The 24209-nt window shown below is 37.3% G+C and overlaps 1 protein-coding gene across 2 annotated transcripts in view; it reads left to right on the top strand.

Moving 5' to 3' along the window:
- The window catches only part of LOC149414100 (uncharacterized), a 45511-nt gene that overhangs the window by 2259 nt on the left and 19043 nt on the right, over positions 1 to 24209 (top strand). The window contains exons 2-11 of one of the 2 annotated variants that reach the window (XM_089643692.1): positions 5219 to 5533; positions 9794 to 9862; positions 10363 to 10643; positions 13583 to 13671; positions 14651 to 14767; positions 16590 to 16697; positions 18896 to 19008; positions 19126 to 19281; positions 22573 to 22653; positions 22773 to 22913. In XM_089643692.1, the coding sequence (XP_089499818.1) occupies positions 5219 to 5533; positions 9794 to 9862; positions 10363 to 10643; positions 13583 to 13671; positions 14651 to 14767; positions 16590 to 16697; positions 18896 to 19008; positions 19126 to 19281; positions 22573 to 22653; positions 22773 to 22913 (1470 nt within the window). The remainder of the gene's footprint in view (positions 1 to 5218; positions 5534 to 9793; positions 9863 to 10362; positions 10644 to 13582; positions 13672 to 14650; positions 14768 to 16589; positions 16698 to 18895; positions 19009 to 19125; positions 19282 to 22572; positions 22654 to 22772; positions 22914 to 24209) is intronic. The other variant, XM_089643693.1, reaches the window with a different exon arrangement.

Here is a 24209-nt window from a genome sequence, read left to right as displayed (position 1 = left end):
ATGTGGATTGACTAGATGATCATTTGTGGAAGGGTTTAGTTTTTCCTGTTGGGAAGATTTTACCCAGACATAAAGTCGGAAAAATTAAAATAACTATGTTACAAGAAGTATGATTGAAGCAGTGTTAGAAAGAGATAACAGCACGATTTTGTATTTTCATCTAAAAGTTTACATTGCACTTCAAAATAATTGTAATATTCCAAAAGTCATTGACCGTAAAATTTTAGAGTTTTGATTTGTCAAAGTTTGCAATTTATTTTTATATGAAACGAAAAAAAGTGAAGTTACATCAAATACGTTTTTTTTTATTTCACATAAAGTGGTTTTTATTTATTTTTAATTGCATTTGTCCATTTGTAATATTAAAATCTGAGAGATTCTTTCATCTGCTTCCAAAACCATTCATTTTGGTGTACATTCAAAACCAGTAAACCATTTTATAAATCATTTCTGTGAAAGTTCCATTCAAGTTCTGTTATTATATCATTATAGGCTAGTTGCTTGACAGAATTGAAATAATAACAGAACTTGAATAGGACATTCACAGAACTCGCAAATCAACATTGAAATTGGAAGAATTGTTCAAATTCTCTAAAACAAACCGTCCTAAGAAATACAATTTAATGTATAGGTTTTTTCAATAAGAGGTGTTATTTTGAATAGCCCACTATTTCGGTAGATGTTACTTTTGAAGCTGTCATTTTTTGACATTTGACAAGTAGAAACAACGCCATTAATAAAAATGGAAGGATACACGCTTCAACACATCGAAATTATTAAAATTCACTTCACATTCAATTCACAATCAAATGCAAATCATCTTGAATGATGAGGCCCATTTCCACCTCGGTGGCTTCGTCAACAAGCAAAATTGTCGCATCTGGGGCTCGGAAAATCCAAGAGTTATTGTTGAAAAGCCTCTCTATCCTCAACGTGTGACTGTTTGGTGCGGTTTATGGTCCGGTGGAGTCATTGGACCTTACTTTTTCGAAAATGAGGCTGGAGCAACAGTTACGGTGAATGGATTGCGCTATCGAGAGCTGATTAATGATTTTTTATGGCCGGAATTGGATGGGATTGATCTGGACAACGTTTACTTTCAACAAGACGTCGCTACGTGCCACACAAGCAACGAAACCATTGATCTTTTACGATTGAATATCAAAATAACACCTCTTATTGGAAAACCCTATACATATATTCACATCATATTTTGCATGTACAATGTTTAAATAGTCTAATAATTAATATTTTGAAGAATGGTACTAATTAAATGATACGGTAAATGTATATAAACAGGTTGCCCGGGGGTAAAGTGCGCTAACTTCGGGGGGTGATTCTACATGATCGTAGATGTAAAAAAGATTAATGACTTTTTTTAGAAACTTTTAGGGTTACTTTTCAGGTAAAAACGTAAAATTGGTCCGCAGTGTGGGGCTGGCATTATTATTTTGCGCTGTTGCTAAATCTATCGTCCCGCGCCACTGGTTGCCGTTCTGTCAGTGTTTATTTGCCGTGTTACTTGACAATTACTTTCATTTTATTCGCAAAAGATCTGATAATTTAATGCATCAAGTGGTGTTCAACTTTAAACACTTGATTGAAACTCTATTATGCGTTTATTGAGACCACAGACATATGAATATTAATAGACGAGAAGTTAAGGACGAGGGGTTAAAACAAGAGTTGCGGGACGCAGAGAGGAAAGCTGACTGTGATTCGTCAATAAATCAATCTGACAGTAAATAGGCATCTCGCATTATAATATCACCATTTAGTTCTTAAAAGTAAAATCTGCTATTGAATGAATAGACATTTTTACATGGGAGCGCAAATTACTCGCCACGTTATGAACTAATTTGCGAAGTCCAAATTTGGCAAAAAAATTCGGTTCTATTTTCAGAGTCGAATATTTCGTTTAAGTATTTAGTTAACACACTTTTATAAATGTTCATAATTTACTTCCCAGCAACCAACCAGCTTTGTGTTTCGCGTCCAGACGTTTCTCGATGTGATAGTAACAACTGATTCATATTATACAATGTGAATATGCTTAAAATAAAGTAAAATAATGCTTATATATGGAATGTAATACGACAATTGGATTTATTCTCTTTTTCACATCTATTTTTACAAGTTTTCATAGTACAAGTCAACATTTTGCCGTGTTATTTCGTAAAATGAACCGATGATGCCTCGACCATAGTTCGCACAAGAATGATGACGTCACATTTTCGAAATTCACTTGAGGCCATACGCGAGCCCAGCCGGCTCCAATGGAACCGGTATGGGGAGTGGGGATAATACGCTTTTAATCACTTAGGGCAGGTCTACTAATATTCATATGTCTATGATTGAGACTTACTTCTTTATTCAGTGCGTGTTTACTTCTTTATTCAGTATGCGTTTATTGAGACTTTCTTCTTTATTCTGTGCGTGTTTTCTGCAAAGACTTACTTTTAACATTGCAGTTATTTGTGCGTAATTTTAATTATTTATTTATTTTAATATCAACGGTATAAAATATACCATATACAGTAAATTATAAACAGTGACATCAGAAAATATACAATACAGAAACTCTAGATGGATATTAAAAGTTAGAGATGCAAGTACACGCAAAACTTATAGGTAGACTTGGTTAGATTAGTATTGATTGTAATATATGATAGTATAGATACATGATATAATATATTACAATGGCTAAAATGTATGCATTTATATTCAGGTTTTGGTTGAAAGTAGGTAAGTGCCAATCAAGCTGTTGGTTCACCGTATTGACTATTATTATTGACCCAAGTTTCCTCAGTTGCCACAGGCAGTTCATTTTATATACATATTTATTGGTCATGATTTAAATGATATGATATTATAGTCTTTTTGTACCTAGCTTCTGTGCAGTTAAACAGATCCGCTACATCTGCGTACCTATTACTAATTTCATGTAATCTAGGTACAAGCGAGTGTTTGAAATGTTCAGTCTTAGAATTGTTACAATTAAAGAGGGTTTTAGAGCGAGTTGATATGTGATAATGCAGACATTCATTAGGTTTACAGGCTACACAATGTAAATACACATGGAAATAGGATATTTTGGTAACTTGTTGTCTAGATAACTAAACTGTTTTCATTGTTTCATTGTAACTACACTTTCGTCGAGTGGACTACGCAATAAAAGACTAGAAATTTAGATAGGAACTTGTTACATGGCACAAAAGTAAGGTTAATGAACAAATTAATATCAAAATATCAGGTAAGTTTTTAGATTCTCACGGCCAAAAGCATTTTTGTTGTTTGTTTTTGGGGTGTTATGCCGTGTTGCGCTAACTCCTTCTTTAGCCGACGTTTCGGACAGCGTTGCAGTGTCCATCATCAGGGCAGATCCGGTAGATCCGAAGATGTGCCCTGGATGTACCGGATCTGCCCTGATGATGGACACTGCAACGCTGTCCGAAACGTCGGCTAAAGAAGGAGTTAGCGCAACACGGCATAACACCCCAAAAACAAACAACAAAAATCAAAATATCAGTCTACACAGTGACCGCACATGTCAACATTATGTGGACCACAAATAGCCTTTCTACATCTGGTGCAACGGTGTTTGGTCATCCTCTGGGCCTTGGATGGACACAGGTAGCTAATTTTAGGCACGTTTGACGTAGATGGAATCGGAGTTTCTATTGTAGAAGATTCGCCAACATTAACAATAAATATAAGAATATAATGAATGTACGTACCTTAAAAATATAAATTGTTGTTATAATTAAAGTTTCGTCCAGCGGACGACGAGATGGTCATAGGGCAGGTCCTATTATGCGTGTGGCCGCAATCGCGTCACGTGCTGCACTGTTTACTCAAATTAGGAAGGTAATGAAAGAGTCAAGGTCAGGGAGCGGGGGGAAGTAGGTGATTTCGAATTTCGCCGAGTAGCGCGTCGTCGCCTCTACGAGCGATTAGTTATCTAGGGTTAAATTAGTCAAAAGCAATGACGTTAGTTAAGTGGTTAATAGTTCAGTAATTGTACACAAATTATTTCTTTTGAATTTTTTAATTCTTTTAAAATATTTAAATTATGGTTTGTTGATTTTATACCGACCCGAGTGGTATTGATCTTAACCTCTCAGAAAAGGACTTTTATTTACTTTGTGTTCCTTTGCGAACTGTCAAAACGCGGAAATTTTTGTGTTATTCACGAGTTTTGTTAAAAGCTCCATAACTCACGTTTTGGGAAACGTAGCCTCATTCTAAAAAATGTTTTGGAAAGATTATGAAATTCACTATCGTATTGTTTTGTTATACGTAAATATTTGCGTTTCTAAATATACATTTTCTGAAAACGTCAAAAATATGTAAAAATCGCTGACCATTATTTCAAAGCTGTGAAAAATGTACTTTTTTCTGAGTATCATAAAGAAATAACACTTTATATATTGAAGAAATATAATTAAAAACTATTGGTCACCTCAAAATATTAACCGTCCAAACTAAAATATTTTTAATAAATTATTTAAAAACGCAATAAATTACGAACGAACAAGCTGACAGATTCAATCGACTCAGATAATGCACCTTTAGATTCCATAGATATTTTTGAATGCAGACGCGTAGCGTTATTCATTATCGATACTCTGTTTTTTAAATCATGGCAATCCGTATACTAGTGATGGAAATAAATCGATTTTTGTAAAATCTCGCGCGCTTACGTGAAAAGACGTACTAATGTCTTGACCGCTATTATCATATTTACGTCTTTTGACGTTCTAATGTTCCGAGTGGTTAATGTTAACCGACGAATGACAAACTAGAATACTCCGATGCCAGCAACAGTGCGGAGTGGATTCCATGTTTATTATTTTTGACCCTTAAATTCAGTCTCGTCTGCCTCGTCTTTGAAAGTAAAATATGCGTCTGACAATAGCATCTAATTTCCAAAAATGGGTACAATGCAAAGAATATCATACCTGCTGACAGTTTAGCTTGAATATAGTGATCGGTCATGATTCACTTTATTAAGAGCCGGAGTCACGGTACCAGCTTAATATTTTCGTACGGCTCAATTGAACGGGAATCGCGTAATCACAGCGTACTAGTAATGAGAATACTGTGCTTGCCCGATACGGCTCCTGCCTAAAAGCTGTAAACAAAGAATCCCTTTTCCAACATGTTTTTGTTCACTAAAGCTTTAATTCATTATATAATTGACAAATTTGATTTCCAGGTGATTCAGCAGAAGGTTGATGCAATGCCGCCGCATGTGGAATTCACTGTAAACCAGGGTGGCGGCGGTCAGCAGATACTGCACCAGCCCGGCGGCGGTCTGGAGACCTTCGAGCAGCCCGTCTTCCTGAACATGAAGGGCGAGCCCGTGCACCTCGGGCCCAACACGGTCATCGTGTACGAGCAGGGCGGCCACTCGGGGAACTTTGCGTTCGGTGGCAATCTGGTCATGGACTCGGCCGGACGCATCGTCATGGCCGAGACAATCTACGATGTCAAGGAAGATGGGCAGGAGGAGTATGTTAATGCGGGAGAGGTGAGATAATTAAGGGTTACTCTATCTATCCACCTAACTTGGTCATGGACGCGTCGTCATGGCCGAGACAATCTACGATGTCAAGGAAGATGGGCAGGAGGAGTATGTTAATGCGGGAGAGGTGAGATAATTAAGGGTTTCTCTATCTATCCACCTAACTTGGTCACGGACGCATCGTCATGGTTGAGACAATCTACGATGTCAAGGAAGATGGGCAGGAGGAGTATGTTAATGCGGGAGAGGTGAGATAATTAAGGGTTACTCTATCTATCCACCTAACTTGGTCATGGACGCATCGTCATGGCCGAGACAATCTACGATGTCAAGGAAGATGGGCAGGAGGAGTATGTTAATGCGGGAGAGGTGAGATAATTAAGGGTTTCTCTATCTATCCACCTAACTTGGTCATGGACACATCGTTATGGCCGAGACAATCTACGATGTCAAGGAAGATGGGCAGGAGGAGTATGTTAATGCGGGAGAGGTGAGATAATTAAGGGTTTCTCTATCTATCCACCTAACTTGGTCACGGACGCATCGTCATGGTTGAGACAATCTACGATGTCAAGGAAGATGGGCAGGAGGAGTATGTTAATGCGGGAGAGGTGAGATAATTAAGGGTTTCTCTATCTATCCACCTAACTTGGTCACGGACACATCGTCATGGTTGAGACAATCTACGGTGTCAATGAAGACGGACAGGAGGAGTATGTTAATGCGGGAGAGGTGAGATAATTAAGGGTTTCTCTATCTATCCACCTAACTTGGTCATGGACACATCGTTATGGCCGAGACAATCTACGATGTCAAGGAAGATGGGCAGGAGGAGTATGTTAATGCGGGAGAGGTGAGATAATTAAGGGTTTCTCTATCTATCCACCTAACTTGGTCACGGACGCATCGTCATGGTTGAGACAATCTACGATGTCAAGGAAGATGGGCAGGAGGAGTATGTTAATGCGGGAGAGGTGAGATAATTAAGGGTTTCTCTATCTATCCACCTAACTTGGTCATGGACGCATCGTCATGGCTGAGACAATCTACGATGTCAAGGAAGATGGGCAGGAGGAGTATGTTAATGCGGGAGAGGTGAGATAATTAAGGGTTTCTCTATCTATCCACCTAACTTAGTCATGGACGCATCGTCATGGCTGAGACAATCTACGATGTCAAGGAAGATGGGCAGGAGGAGTATGTTAATGCGGGAGAGGTGAGATAATTAAGGGTTACTCTATCTATCCACCTAACTTGGTCATGGACGCATCGTCATGGCCGAGACAATCTACGATGTCAAGGAAGATGGGCAGGAGGAGTATGTTATTGCGGGAGAGGTGAGATAATTAATGGTTTCTCTATCTATCCACCTAACTTGGTCACGGACTCATCATCATGGTTGAGACAATCTACAATGTCAAGAAAGACGGGCAGGAGGAGTATGTTAATGCGGGAGAGGTGAGATAATTAAGGGTTTCTCTATCTATCCACCTAACTTGGTCATGGACGCATCGTCATGGCTGAGACAATCTACGATGTCAAGGAAGATGGGCAGGAGGAGTATGTTAATGCGGGAGAGGTGAGATAATTAAGGGTTACTCTATCTATCCACCTAACTTGGTCATGGACGCATCGTCATGGCCGAGACAATCTACGGTGTCAAGGAAGACGGGCAGGAGGAGTATGTTAATGCGGGAGAGGTGAGATAATTAAGGGTTTCTCTATCTATCCACCTAACTTGGTCACAGACGCATCGTCATGCTTGAGACAATCTACAATGTCAAGAAAGACGGGCAGGAGGAATAATAATGCGGTGAGACTTTTTATTTAACAGTCATATATATTAAAAAACAAAAAGAATCAGTAGTTATTGGAATGTTAGGATCAGGGCGGGGGGCGGACGGTTACTCAACTGAGTTACCAGGAAATGACGAATGTGAAGGAAAAAAATTAGACAAAATGAATTGTGATTTTTAAATTATTTAAAAATTATCAAAGGTAGTTCTATATTAACCCTTTAGGTGCAGTTTGCCGATATAGATACTTCTTGAGTGCCGCGTAGCTTGTCGATATACAGGCTGTGCCAGAGAAGATGTCTCGCATACATGGTCACAGAATTCAATTTGTTTATTAATTTCAAAAACATTACAAAATTGTTAATTTCAATGCGTTTTTAAAACATTTTTATAATAAGAATTCTTAGATTAATATTAACAGTGTGTATATCAACTATACCAGTGATAATAGAGCTTGCCTTTTAACCACTCAGAACATTAGAACGTCAAAAGACGTAAATATGATAATAGCGGTCAAGACATTAGAACGTCTTTTCACGTAAACGCGCGAGATTTTACAAAAATCGATTTATTTCCATCACTAGTATACGGATTGCCATGATTTAAAAAACAGAGTATCGATAATGAATAACGCTATGCGTCTGTATTCAAGAATATCTATGGAATGTAGAACTGCATTATCTAAGCCGATTGAATCTGTCATCTTGTTCGTTCATAATTTATTGCGTTTCTAAATAATTTATTAAAAATATTTAAGTTTGGACGGTTAATATTTTGAGGTGACTAATAGTTTTTAATTATATTTCTTCAATATATAAAGTGTTATTTCTTTATGATACTCAGAAAAAAGTACATTTTTCACAGCTTTGAAATAATGGTCAGCGATTTTTACATATTTTTGACGTTTTCAGAAAATGTATATTTAGAAACGCAAATATTTACGTATAACAATACAATACGATAGTGAATTTCATAATCTTTCCAAAACATTTTTTAGAATGAGGCTACGTTTCCCAAAACGTGAGTTATGAAGCTTTTAACAAAACTCGTAAATATCACAAAAATTTTTACGTTTTGACAGTTCGCAAAGGAACACAAATTAAATAATAGTCTTTGTCCGAGAGGTTAAAGGAAGCTTCATTGATGCAAAACATGTCGATATCCGGATTGATTTTGTTCAACAGCAAGATTGCTCTTCCCACAGGCATGACCATTGGCAAGTTAGTTCTGCAGGCCGGGAGATAAAATAGTCTATGTTGTCGGTGACGGAGATAACCATCGGGAACATAGAAATGAATGCTCTCCATGATGAGCGAGTTTTCAAACCATCCACGGATCAGTCTAAAGAAATGTGTAGCAATGCGCACATCTCTCCTGACCAGTAGATAGTTCATTCCGAGCATACCCAGAGCCACGGGTAGTAGCCATACTCCCTCATGTAGAGAAATCTCAAGAATTTCTTCTGAACTCTCTCCAACACGAGAGAATACTTTACCTGGTGTGGACTCCAAATCACCGACCCACTTTCAAATCTACTTCTTACTGAGGAATTAAATAACCTGCTCATTTCACATTGGATATATTGGCAATTTTTTTAATCAAATTAAAAGGTATTAAAAATGAAATGTCATAAAAATAAAATATTATTACAGTTCTCTCCCACTAATCCGCCACCCCAAAAACTGGACAAGTGTCCAATTACTGAAAGTGGCAAATTATAGTGCATACATATGTAAAAACAAACACCGATGGTTGCGCCGGTTTGGTACGCACATCTGTATTATAAGTGCGTGTTCTTGTTGTTGAAGGCAACGCAAAATATTTCGAAAGTACCGCCGTTGAATGTCGCTCTAGGAACTGCAAAATGACGATATCATCAAATCCGCCGCAGTCAATCTGTTTTCAAGACAATTATATTTATGTGCATTCTGTAACCAGCAGATGAGCAGAGCCATTGAGAAGCAAGCAGCAGATCAAGGTAAGTCTTTGAAATTTCCCACCCCCTTTCTTGCTGATCTCTGCATCATTAGGCAACTCAATGGTATTGTTTTCATCGCACCCGCAAATGAACGAAAGTACTGAACAAGCGCAACTAATCAGTACCGATCTTTACAACAAACAGAATCACATGCGGCGGTTAATAGAATACACAAAGCAAATGTCCTGAAACCACAATAATGAACGCTGGAGACTGGAATAGCTCTAGCAAGAACTCTAGACGGTGCTACGGTAACTGAATGCCATGTACTTGGCTTGGCACTCCAGTCTAGGCACACTACAGAACACCGGTGAATTATATACTCATTGTGCTTTCTACTAGGTAAAACAACGGTGGATATATATAAAGTAGCTGTCAGATAATCGAGTGGCGGATTACTAAGAGAATACTGTATATATTTGCATGGATTATTGACACGTTTTTATCAAATGATGAACGCACCTAAAGGGTTACCTAATGTATTTGTTTCAGGGGGGAAGTGTCATCACAGAGAAGCCCGAAGGCGACATTGAAGGGGAACTCATGCAGTATGCCATTAAGGTATATTAGTATTTTCTTCTGCATGTGACGGTAACCTGGTGAATCTTCATCACATAAGAGATCTGATTTGATCTGAGCATTTGATTTTTAACCTTTGTCTACGCTTCGACGTATTTAAAAAAATAATGCAAAGCTGATGCGCTCACTGAGGGAACTTGTGGGAAAACACCAATAGCTGCAGGAAATGTGAAGAGGATGAAGAGATTCCGAATCACCTATGGTGCCAATGTCTCGCCTGATGGGAACAAGGCTCAGCTACTTGGGAAGACACGTTGTGGAACCAGGAGATATAGCCAAATATCCAACGACAACCGTGTTGAACTTTATCAAAGTGACCGGGTGAAATGGGAGACAGCACCATGGGCCCATGGTCTGAGCTGAACTATCCGTAAACATCGCCACTTTATTAATTCTTTTAAATATTGCATCTTCGTACTACATTTACTCCAAAATGAAAGCTTCCAAATGTGATGTAGATTCAATATAAATAACGTTTGTAGGTGGACGACAACACGGATGGAGACTGCTACGAAGTGTCCCGCAGCCAGCGCAACGACAACCAACAACAACAACAGCAGCAGCAGCAGCAGCAACATACGGTGGTGCAACAACACCAGCAACAGCAACACACCGTTGTGCAACAGCAGCAGCAGCAGCAACAACAGCATACTGTGGTGCAACAGCAGCAACAACAACACACCGTAGTGCAACAGCAGCAGCTGCACGCACACCAGCAGCAGAGGCAGGAGTACGAGATTGTGCATATCGTAGACGAGCAAGAGTAAGTATAATATTTTATGAGTATTGCTATATTTGAAACTGCATACGAATTATGCAGCTTTGTAATTTTTGTAATATCTGCTCACGAATTACTAGTTCTTTTGACAATGGGATGTAAATTATTAGCCAAGTAAAAAACTACATATCAGGTGAACAAAAGTTCAGGTTTGTTTCCAAGATTTAATATTTTGTTTCACTATTTAGTTAGACGCTTTTCCAAATGTGCTATAATTTAGCCACCATAACCCTTTTAGTGCCACAAATATTTTCTAAAAATGTGCTGAAAATGCCAGTAAAAAAGAAAAACACTTGCCATTTCTGTTACGATACACTAATTTTCATAATTTTTTCAACATTCTCTTCAGAAGGTTTCAAACTATGATAATTTATTTTTTATTTTTTATTGGTGTCTATTTAATAAGGTTTGATGAGAGATACATTATATAAAAATCTATAATATTTCATTCATATAGTTTCCTCTTAGTCCTCCTCACTAGGTAGTCCTGTGCTGAGGCGGACTGGTAGATTTCTTTGATTTTCTGTTATTTAGTTTCTATGATGTTTTTAATACATTTTCTAGTATGTCTGCATTAATTTCTTTCACCCATGTTTTGATTTTTTCCTTAAGCTTATTTATCTTTTTCAAACTTGGAGGAAGGATGTTGTAAAGTTTGGTTGCCAGATATATGTGGTTTCTTTGGCCAAAACTTGTCTTTAATTTTGGAACATCTCGTATATCCCTTTTTGAGGCTCTTGTGTCATGTATCCGAGTTTCATTAGGAGATTTTCTATTTTTATAATGATGTATCAAAATATTCTTGGCATATATTTGTTTTAAATTTAGAATGTCAAAACACTTAAAAATATCTTTTGAGGGGGTTCTGATGGGTAATTTTAGTATGGTTTTTATAATGCTCTTCTGAGCAATATCTAAGTGGTTAATATTATTTGCTGTAGCAGATCCCCATACTAGAATTCCGTACTCAAGACGGGAATGACATAAAGCATAAAATACTTTTCTGATGTCTTTCCTAGGTACATAGTATGTTTCTTAGGTTTTTGAAGAAATATACAAGTCTCGTAAGCTTTTTAGTGATTCCATTTATGTGTATGTCTCAATTAAGGTTTTCGTCTATTTCCACTCCTAGATACTTAATACTTTTTGCCTTTTGTTATAATAGGGCAAGAGCATTGAAAAAGCATAGATATTGAATACTACATATTTATTGACAAGGAAATACAGAACATATATGGAAAATGGTACAAGAGTGTTTTCCTACACAAACACCGTGTAGTCCTTCATCACTGGCTTGATTTTCTCTGTCTCATAATTTCCAGGTTTTTATTCCAGTAAGAACAAATAGTAGGCCTTCTTGTGATACCCTTTTTTAGGATTACTGCCACAAATCCGTCCATGGGATTGTGCAAGATTGTTCCAAAATTTAGCGCGCAATTATTGAGGTTTCAAATTTGGATGCGATTCAAAAAATTGCGAAGCTTACCGATTAGTTTCGATAACCATTTTGGTATACAAAGACTCTGTAAAAAATAAATTGAAATACTCCAGGGGGGCCGTGTCACCCCGAGGAACATGCTTTGGTCATACTTCGAAAAACGCATACTGACTCTGTTTTGCAAACGTAGCATTGGTCGGTAGTTCCAAGAATTGCGGATTTGATTGTGTCACATTTTCAAGTCCATCCTCACTATCTTTACTGTCACTAATAACAAGCAACCTCCCATTAACCTCTCAGACAAAGACATTTATATACTATGTGTTCCTTTGAGAACTGTCGAAATGTGATAATTTTTGTGTTATTTACGAGTTTTGCTAAAAGCATCATAACTCACGTCTTGGGAAACGTAGCCTCATTCTAAAAAATGTTTTGGAAAGATTATGAAATCCACTATCGCATTGTGTTGTTATAAGTAAATATTTGCGTTTCTAAATATATATTTTATGAAAACGTCAAAAATATGTAAGAATCGCTCACCATTATTTCAAAGCCGTGAAAAATGTACTTTTTTCTGAGTATCAAAAGAAATAACACTTTATATATTGAAGAAATATAATTAAAAACTATTAGTCACCTCAAAATATTAACCGTCCAAACTAAAATATTTTTAATAAATTATTTAGAAACGCAATAAATTATGAACGAACAAGATGACAGATTCAATCGGCTTAGATAATGCAACTCTACGTTCCATAGATATTCTTGAATACAGACGCGTAGCGTTATTCATTATCGATACTCTGTTTTTTAAATCATGGCAATCTGTATACTAGTGATGGAAATAAATCGATTTTTTGTAAAATCTCGCACGTTTACGTTGAAAGACGTTCTAATGTCTTGACCGCTATTATCATATTTACGTCTTTTGACGTTCTAATGTTCTGAGTGGTTAAACTACATTAAAACTTGTTATTAACATCGCAAAATGCAATAAATTAACATTTACACGTAATAAAAATAAAATATCCTTTGTATACACACTAAACGGCACACACATCAATGAAGTAAAATATATCAGGGACCTTGGGATAACACTGGATGTTAAATTAAACTTTATCCAACACACTGGTGACATCATTAACAAAGCCAATAAAATGCTGGGATTTATAATTCACATAGCAAAACCCTTCCACAACATAAACACTCTATATTCCCTTTACACCTCATATATTCGTCCGCACCTGGAACACTGTACACCGATCTGGACTCCTTTATACCAAGCCCATATCGAAATTGAAATCGCAATTGTTTGTCTGCACTGAAAGACTGAGCCACAGCAACGAGTGGCGGGGTACAACTAGTTAATAATGTGAACAGATTGGCTTGAGGAGTTGATGCCACTTTTTAATTTCATTGTTAAATTACACCTTTGTGGTACTATTTCCATAGATTTTCATGTTGGAATTGTGACTATTTATTACAGATCTGGAGAGGATGTTCTCAGTGATGCTACGGCCCGTTGGCTGAACAGCAAATACGACTTTGTCGTCAGAAAACTGCAATTGGACCATGGTACGTTAAATTGTTGTTTTTCTATTATTTATTTAAAAAACATACGACACAACACATGCGATTAACATAGGTATAAAGTTACAAGTACAAAGTATAAAGTGTAAGAAAATATAAAAATACAAAAGGTAAAAGAAAAAAAAAATTGTATTTGTCAATCTCATATTTCAAATTCAGAATTAACAATATTTTCTTGCAACTAATTTTTCCCATTGATTTTTTGAAATATGAGATTGTCAAATATGACATTTAATAATGGTCTAGTGGTTAAGATGCTGTCTCAGTAAGAGTGAGATCCTGGGTTTGATTCCTAGTTTTTTTTTTTATATTAACTCCACACAGGAGGCCCTGAAGAAAATAATTTCCCTCAGGGCCTATGTCATCTTTGGGGATGCTGTGTGGAGGGTCTTTTTGTGGAGAGGAAGGAGTGAACATGGGTCTTGAAGAGTCCCATGTTATAGGAGGGAGGAAACACAGAGGCCGGCAGTTCGTTCCACAGCCGAACTGTTGAACTCAAGAACGAATCGTAGAAGCGACCCGTTCTCATGTGACAAATGTTGGGCGCGCGTTTGGCGTGTATCCCGACTACGCACCGGTGCCGAAGGGATCAATGACGCTAGTTCCTCAGAGCATCTTCCATTGTAATACCGATAGAACAAAGACAGCATACCTACCTGACGCCTGTGCTCTAAAGATTGCAGTCCGTTTGTTAAGATTGGGGAATCTATCAAACGGACCGCCCGTTTTTGCACAGAGTCAAGGGTTTTTATCAGATATTTAGGGGCTCCGGACCAGAGATGGCTGCCAAATTCGACAGTAGGGCGCACTTGCGATTTGTACAGGGTCAGCAGTTGTGTACTATTAAAGTTGCGACCGTTATCTTTTTATTTTTCTGTGTCTTGTTCTGTTTCATGTTTAGATTTATTAGTATGTATTGCCTTATTCTTCAATAAAATATAAATGTAACGATTGTGGTTCACAGATGCGGGTGTGAAGTTACTCCACTCTACCAGCGGAGTGCTGAAGTGCGTGTACCTGACCACGCCCAGTATGCAGCAGGCCTTCAACTCGGTGCCGCAGTTCCTCTGCATAGAGAGCGGTGAGTACTTGAAACCTTAAGCCCCTCGTCCATTACGTCTGCTTCGGCTAAACTCTTCCCACGTCATAGAACTATTTATCTAACTAACGGCCGCTGTTCCCAATCCTACTGATCAACTGTTGAGCCGAAATTTTGGCTCAACATTCCTCAAATGCACAATTACGCTCTTCCCAATGCAACTCTCCTATCAGGCTAGAGGAACCAAACAGCAAAATCAAATTTCATTTGATTCACGCAATTCTTTTTCGTATTGCGTATTGCCAATTTTATCTAATTAATATGGACAGTGAAAATGAAGATATTAATGATAATGTTTATATTTTTTATAATTTTTATAATTTTTATTTTCTCATTCTGAAAAAATATGAAAATACACAGATTTAGGAAATGAGATTAAAAGAATTTGACATTCTCAGACGATAAAAATATTACCATTCATTATTTCGGCTACTGGCATTATACCTAGCTCTCTCATTCAAAACTTAGGCGTATTAGATCTGACAAAGAATTTATATATAAAAATGCAAAAATCAGTCATTTCAAATACATGTAGGATAACGAAAGATTTTTTAAATATTTATATTGAGGGATCAGTAGGATTTATAGGTCCAATTAGAAGTTCTACCGAGCCGAACCCTCTGATATAAAATTTTCCCATTTGATCTCTGGTGATTTGACGTGTTGTTCTTGAATTATGTTGTATTTATTATGCTTATAAAATGCACTTGTATAATGTGGATTGACTAGATGATCATTTGTGGAAAAGTGTGTGGAAGGGTTTAGTTTTTCCTGTGGGGAAGATTTAACCCGGACATAGAGTCGGAAAATATGATATTGCGGAATGGGGAATACGTAATGTACGATAATATCGAGTTACACTGGCGGCGACAGCCAAACATTGAATGACAACGAATTTTTTTACCGTTTTCGATTGTCAAAAATTCCGTTTCGAATGCCGGATGATGTTGTAAACTCTATAATATTAATTTTCCCATTCTTCGTAAAGTTCTTGCTACTTTTTGATTTTTACTTTATCCAAGTTGCTTAGTTTCATGTTAACACACGGAAGAGAAACATCAATCGTAAAATTTGTTATAGTGTATTTTTGCGCTTTCGCAGCATGTCAAGTCAAGCTAAAGCTTTATTTTGAATGTATTTACATGCGTTTGTTAAAAAATATAAAATGTCGGTTTATGTATTACGGTACTTAAAACAAATTATCTGTATTAATAATAAGTCAAATCAAAATTCATTTCACATTGAAAATTTTTACTTTTATGTCATTTTATTGTCTATGAAAGTGGGCGGGGCCACTTAAGATTATCAACGATTAAGGTGTTTGGAAACAGGCGAATCGAGCGTTACTGAATAAATGGCTTGGCTGATGGTAGCCTCAGATTGATCGATCTAAAAGTTGGGAACAACGGCCATTAGACATCCAAATTGATTTTGGAATCCGGGTATCATTTCCACGAGTTGTAGGCAAACCACGTGAACGTATTTTTGGGACCAGGAGGTTCTTAACCCTTGACTCTGTGCAGAAACGGGAGTCCTTTTGATAGATTACCCCGTCTTCACAAACAGATTGCAGTCTTTGGAGCACAGGTGGAATGCTGTCCTCGTTCCACTGGTATTTCAATAGAAGATGCTCCCAAGAACTAGCGTCATTGATACCTTCGGCAATGGTGCATAGTCGGGAAACGTGTAAAATGCGCGTCCAATGTTTGTACACAGTTGACATGAGACCCTCCACACGGCATTCCCCAAGATCGCGTCGCAAGTGGAAATGGACTTGTGTATTTATTATAATTGTATATTCCAGGTATTGAGTTCCGCAGCGCCGTGTCGGGCAGCTCCGACTCGGTGAGGCAGGTACTGACGCTGCTGCTGACGGAAGATGGCAACGGCAGGTCGGTCCTCGTCAGCGCGGGTAAGCTATTTCATTAACTCTATTGGCCATTTTCCTTACCTATCAGCCTGCGACTTTTTCAATTTCATTTACTTATGTGCATTCTTGTCTTTATTAGCATTAAAACTCTTTTTTGTATTGATAATTTTTAGTTAGTGTCACTTTTATGCATTAATGCCACTTCTTTGCATTAATAGTCCTTTTGCCACTTTGTTCAGTCATGCCCTATTTTGCCACTTTTGTGCAATCATCTCCTTTTTTGCCACTTTTGGTCATTAATTTCCCTTTTTGCAAATTTCCATACTGCTTTTTACCTTTTTTGTGCAGCTGTGTCCCTGTTTGCCACTTTTGTTACAGTCACATCCCATTTCCCCCCCTTTTAGCCACTTATTTTGTTACAGTCACATCCCATTTCCCCCCCTTTTAGCCACTTATTTTGTTACAGTCACATCCCATTTCCCCTCCTTTCAGCCACTTATTTTGTCAGTCACATCCCATTTCCCCCCTTTCAGCCACTTAGTTTGTTCAGTCACATCCATTTCCCCCCCTTTCATCTACTTATTTTGTCAGTCACATCCCATTTCCCCCCTTTCAGCCACTTAGTTTGTTCAGTCACATTCCATTTCCCCCCTCTTAGCCACTTATTTTGTTACAGTCACATCCCATTTCCCCTCCTTTCAGCCACTTATTTTGTCAGTCACATCCCATTTCCCCCCTTTCAGCCACTTAGTTTGTTCAGTCACATTCCATTTCCCCCCCTTTTAGCTACTTAGTTTGTTCAGTCACATCCATTTCCCCCCCCTTTCATCCACTTATTTTGTCAGTCACATTCCATTTCCCCCCCTTTTAGCCACTTATTTTGTTACAGTCACATCCCATTTCCCCTCCTTTCAGCCACTTATTTTGTTACAGTCACATCCCATTTCCCCTCCTTTCAGCCACTTATTTTGTTACTGTCACATCCCATTTCCCCCCCTTTCAGCCACTTATTTTGTCAGTCACATTCCATTTCCCCCCCTTTCATCCACTTATTTTGTCAGTCACATTCCATTTCTCCCCTCTTAGCCACTTATTTTGTTACAGTCACATCCCATTTCCCCTCCTTTCAGCCACTTATTTTGTCAGTCACATCCCATTTCCCCCCTTTCAGCCACTTAGTTTGTTCGTCACATTCCATTTCCCCCCCTTTTAGCTACTTAGTTTGTTCAGTCACATCCATTTCCCCCCCCTTTCATCCACTTATTTTGTCAGTCACATTCCATTTCCCCCCCTTTTAGCCACTTATTTTGTTACAGTCACATCCCATTTCCCCCCCTTTTAGCCACTTATTTTGTTACAGTCACATCCCATTTCCCCCCCTTTTAGCCACTTATTTTGTTACAGTCATCCCATTTCCCCTCCTTTCAGCCACTTATTTTGTCAGTCATATCCCATTTCCCCCCTTTTAGCTACTTAGTTTGTTCAGTCACATCCATTTCCCCCCCTTTCATCCACTTATTTTGTCAGTCACATTCCATTTCTCCCCCTTTCATCCACTTATTTTGTCAGTCACATTCCATTTCCCCCCCTTTTAGCCACTTATTTTGTTACAGTCACATCCCATTTCCCCTCCTTTTAGCCACTTATTTTGTTACAGTCACATCCCATTTCCCCTCCTTTCAGCCACTTATTTTGTCAGTCACATCCCATTTCCCCCCTTTTAGCTACTTAGTTTGTTCAGTCACATCCATTTCCCCCCCTTTCATCCACTTATTTTGTCAGTCACATTCCATTTCCCCCCCTTTCATCCACTTATTTTGTCAGTCACATTCCATTTCCCCCCCTTTTAGCCACTTATTTTGTTACAGTCACATCCCATTTCCCCTCCTTTCAGCCACTTATTTTGTCAGTCACTTCCCATTTCCCCCCTTTCAGGCACTTATTTTGTTACAGTCACATCCCATTTCCCCCCCTTTTAGCCACTTATTTTGTTACAGTCACATCCCATTTCCCCTCCTTTCAGCCACTTATTTTGTCAGTCACATTCCATTTCCCCCCCTTTCAGTCACTTAGTTTGTTCAGTCACATCCCATTTCCCCCCCTTTCATCCACCTATTTTGTCAGTCACATTCCATTTCCCCCCCTTTCAGCCACTTAGTTTGTTCAGTTACATCCCATTTCCCCCCCTTTCAGCCACTTTTTGCAACAAACATGACGTATTGTGTTGTTGTTTGTTGCAGGGATCTCCACCCTGGGAGACAATGTGCGATGGCTCCTGGAGACCTTCAAGTCCTGCAACCCGGCCTGGAGACAGATCCGCTGTGTCGTGGCTGACCCTGAGCAGCATATTGAGGTGAGATATACCTCAACCATCTGACGCGCCCCTTGAGAGAGTTGCTTCAAAGACCCAATCATGTCTTTACATGATTAGATAAATTATTAACTGTTGATGCTGTGTTTGTGGTTGTAGGCCATCAAGTGGTGCTTCCCGGCGGCGCACATGTGCAGCAACGTGTTCCAGGTATCGCGCTGGGCTGCACGCCTCGTGTCCCCCACTCCCACCATCCCCTCGCTCAAGGTGCACGTGGAGGCCATGCTCAAGGGGCAGGACCAGGAGATTGGCAGGGTGAGCTTCTGATTAATTAAACACGTCTCTACTGTGGAGCCGTCTCTAAGTTATTACCGTAGAACCTCGTTAATTCTAAATGCATGGGAAATCGATTTTGATTGTGTGTCTTGTCTGTAACTCTGATTTGATTTGAAGAATCAGAGAAAACAACTACTACACTTCACCTTTATTCACATTTGATTCCATAATTCAGTTTATAAGACAATTTCTGTCCTCGTTGTTTTGTCTGTAATGATTTGGACTGTATCTTTTGATGTAGTTTGCAAAGCTCTCGTCTCTTTGGTTAACCCTTGCGTCAACCCTTCAGGCCTCTGGCATCTTAACCATTATATTTTTTAAAGATGCTATCAGAGAGTCTGAAAAATTGTACATACGTAAGCTTCTCAATAAAATCCAAATAAATGAATGTATCCGAAAACTAAACACTTCTCTAAAGTGATAGTATGTATTATTGTGACAATTATACCACAGTCTCAGGATATAACTCAGTTATAAATAGATTGGACACACTTGGGAACTTTTATGCTAAAATCGCAGATACTTTTAATATTCGCCTTGTGAAGTATAAAGCTGCACTAATAACACATTTTAACGCCACTTATTTTAATGAGGTCACTACATAACAGGCTATTGTCATTGCTTCTTTCTTTACTGTTATTTTATTTGTTATATTTTAACTAAATTTAATTCTTTAATTTTTCTCATCAAAATTTAATACTGCACTATGTATAAGTAGAGATGGCAAAATTTCGTTTTAACTAAAAACGCAAAAAAATATTTATGTTTCGAAAATAGGGCATTTATATGTTTTCTTTGCGTTTCAAGGCATTTGAAAGGGTTTCCAGTGATTTCTATTTCGCGAATTAACGCGAAAAACGCGATTTTGGCCGTATTTCAGCTAAATTATTCTATTTAGCGAAATAGGCGCGAATTTCCCGAAAATACCGGGTATTAAAATAATATGTGAGAATTTCAAAAAATCGATATTTACATTACGATTTTTTATAATTTTGTTACCATTTTATGTGTATATATTTAATATTTTTGTACTGTAGGCTAAAATTGCTTTTTGACATTACACAAATTGTGCGAAATAAATTACGCCTATTGATGTTAATCTGCATTTGTTGGGTTTTTGTTCGACCCGTACTTAGAGTTTTCTTCCTTATTAATTTAATATTAAAATTAATTATTTATAATCTTTCACATGGAAATACTTGCAAATGAAGGTTAAACATATATTTTACCAAAAATACTTAAAATATGCGCTAAAAACATTCAGGAAATACATTTTGTTCTATTTTGCTACAAAACGCTAAATTATGCCTCAAAATGCTATAAAACGCTAAATTTCCAATTGTTAATGCTAAAAAATCTGAAAATTAATGCTAAATTTTGCCATCTCTATGTATATGTAAAAAAATAAAATAAAAACTTTGTATGTAAATGGCACTTGTGCAGTAAATTCTAAATAAACTAAATTTCCGCCAGTTCTTCACAGATGAAATTTTTACACAATGTTGTATTCGAATATGTGTGTGCTTTTATGTATCTATATTTTATAGATATCACCTGTGACAGGTAAAAACAGGCATTTTTTTTAAAAACAGTGCTATCTGTTGGATGTAAAAGCAGTACGCGCTATTGTTTCTCTATTTGCACATACAGACCGAGCCACAGCAACGCGTGGCGGGTACAGATAGTTAGAAATAAACATACAAAATTATGAAACACATAAAAATGTTTTAAAAATGGCGCATCTTACATTTTTCGTCCAAACACTGACCTAAAATTACTGATAACTAAAAAATAACACTTATTTTATTGGAAAAATTTATTGTAAACATTACTGCAACCTCAGTTTTTAGTCGTTTCATGTAAAAATAATTCATAAAAAATTCACAAGGTTTCATAAATTTTTCTCTAATTGCGGTCGTCACTTTTGGTTTCATATAGTTAGAGGTGTATTAACTCCTATATTTGAATATAAAGCTTTGTGTTTTGGTTTCTAACACCATTTAGTTTATACTTCAAAATATGATCACACAAAGACAATACAGAAGACAGAACAGTACAATAATCATTTAGCAAAAATGTTACTTTATTTTTATTTATTTATCAATTTACGAACTGGCTGGCTTATGGAGCCCGCTAGAATAGATAATTGAATGAATGAATAAATATATACACTAGCTTTTATGTGTCGCATAAATATTATGTTAATACAACTACTACCTAGTATGTACATATAAACTTAACATTTTTACAAACAATTTTCGTCTTTATACCTTAGAAGTAGGCAAATTCTTATTTTCTTACAACAGGCTTATACCTACAAACTATCATGTTTAGATTTGCTTTTTGCTTGCTTTTATATGTCAAATGGTGAAGGTTATATTATTGCTTTTACTATTCTATATTTATAATCTTCAAAATATTTTTTATATAAACTACGTAAAATATGTATGTAAAATGGCAGACAGAACACCCTCGATTTAACAAGCCACGTCAATCTGTCAAATGCTCTATATTTGTTAACAATACTGCCAATAATTATTTCGTTAACTTTCTAATTCAAAGGCCTCATACACTATGTGTCGTATGATATCATGTTACTGCTGCCACTACCTAGTATGTACATATAAACTTTACATTTCTTTTTAAATAATTTACGTTTGTATACCTTAGGAGTAGACATATTCTTATTTTTGTACAACAGGTACCTACAAATAATTATTGTATGCATTTACTATTTACTTGCTGTTATAATATGTCAAATGGATACGATTATACGTATTTTTACTGTTACTATTGTGAACTTACAATCTTCAGAATATTATTTTTTTATGAACTATGTATGTAAAAGCCCAATGGGCGTATAAATAAATAAATATTGTCCTGTGCATGTTCCGTGAACAGCTTCGACCGTGCAGGGCAGGATAACGGTACAATATAATAAACCTACCGTAGTTCTAATACGAATGCGCGTTACAAACAAGTTCGTGAAAAATATTAGGTCTTTTATACTAAGTTGTAAATAGGAGATTCAAGCGCCGATAGTCGAGATACGTGCGTGCGGAACTACTGGCTTTTTGTCCTATTGTCTTGTCGAAATGCGTTACACGCGGACAACGCGACCTGCGCAGATAGGACAATGTCTTGGTTCATTGAGCTGTCCTCCAAATTATTGTTTACACCCTAGTGTCCTAACAAGACAGTATTGTAAATTGCAGGTAATAGCTGTTTGTTCCCAATACTGAATAAATGATGATGTTTGGTTGATTTCAGCTCCGCAGAATGCTGGGCAGCGTGGCCAACCGACTCCCTCGACTCCTGGAAGGAGACAACTTCACCAACGTGCTGCACAAGGTATTTATCCTTTATTTCCCTGAAATTAAGATTCATTTGGACATTAGCTCAAGTCCTCTACCATGCCGGGGATTTGCACAGAACGTTATTAATGTGTGTTCATGTTTCCTCGTCTCCAGGGTGTGGAGAAGGTGGTGGAGCACTTTGAGCCGCTGTCCGCCTCCACCGGTCTGCAGCCCGAGGACTTTGTGGCCTTCTTCTTCCAGGTGGTGCGCACCGTCGAAGATAGCCGGCGACTGTACGCGCTCTCACGGCTGCAGGTAATGCGCAACATACGTCATTATCTTATATCTAGTGAACCCCGTAATGCTACGCTATTGCTAATGTCTTTCTCGGGCGTCTCCGACTTCTACTGCCATTCACAACTGTATACCACAACGTTACTGTTAAAAAACTACATTACATCGACCTTAATTTGACTGCGTATCTCGTTCCGATGTAGAGATATTGCGTTAAGTATACAATTATTTTTAAACCTAATATTTTTAAACTGAGACATATTACACCGTTGCTGTTTCAGAGTGCCAAACTTTTACCTGTTAAGGCTATTCTATGGCAAAAAATCATAATTCAATATATATTTACTTCGCAGCATAAAGAAAAATTAGAACATAAATACAGTACTAGATTCACGCGCAATGACAGGTTAATAGTTCCGAAATTTAATAATAAATATGGACAGAGAACGTTTGAATACAACATAACGAAGATATTTAATTTATTACCTGACACTATAAAGCAATGTAAATCTATGAATAAGGTTAAATATATGGTGGAAAATTGGCTATCGGAAAAAAAATATTTACTTTAATATGTATGAAAAATTGTATGAGAAAATTGTTGATTCTGTAGATATAAGATGTAAATTATAGCTTATAAAAAGCGCCCACTTATATTGTACACAGGTTCCTATTTTTATAATTTTGTGATATCCTACTGTTACCAGCTCTGTACCGTTTTTGTTAAGTATGTTATGTTATGTTTATGTTATGTTTGGTTTATTTATGTTATGTTTATGATGATATTGTTAATAAGACAAATGTTAATTGTATATGGCCAAGATCACCCCTGTACGGGACCAAGTTAGTGAAGCCCGCACAAATACTGCAAATTCAATAGGGCACCGGCACACATTGACACCTTGATCTGAGAGTTTTTGCAGGGGCAGTATAGGAAAACATTAAATTAAACAAGTATTACTTTCCCGAGTACTCTCGGATGAGAAGTGACTGTTTGTACCAGTTACTTCTCTATTTATTGGACAAAATTATACATTAAATTTCACACATGTTCAATGAGAGTAATTAGCGATCACCCTTATCTCTTCAATGTGTTGAACAAAACAAAAACATTAGTTTTTAAATGTATGGTGGCGCCGAAAATCCATTAATATTAACTATAGCAGTCGCACATTAAGGATGTGGGATAATATTATAGTATCATATTTATTTTGAAGCAGATATCTAAATGGTTTTATCAAAAATATTAAGGACATCGTAAAAACTTGAGATCTTGTTATCTCATAATGACTTTGGCTCTGCACGTCCGATATAACC

This window comes from Hesperophylax consimilis, chromosome 20, assembly GCF_061612785.1.
Source record: "Hesperophylax consimilis isolate HC1 chromosome 20, BYU_Hcon_1.0, whole genome shotgun sequence".
Lineage (NCBI taxonomy): Eukaryota > Metazoa > Arthropoda > Insecta > Trichoptera > Limnephilidae > Hesperophylax > Hesperophylax consimilis.
The sequence above is the reverse complement of the archived record's forward strand: the minus strand, read 5'-3'. Positions and strand labels throughout refer to the sequence as shown.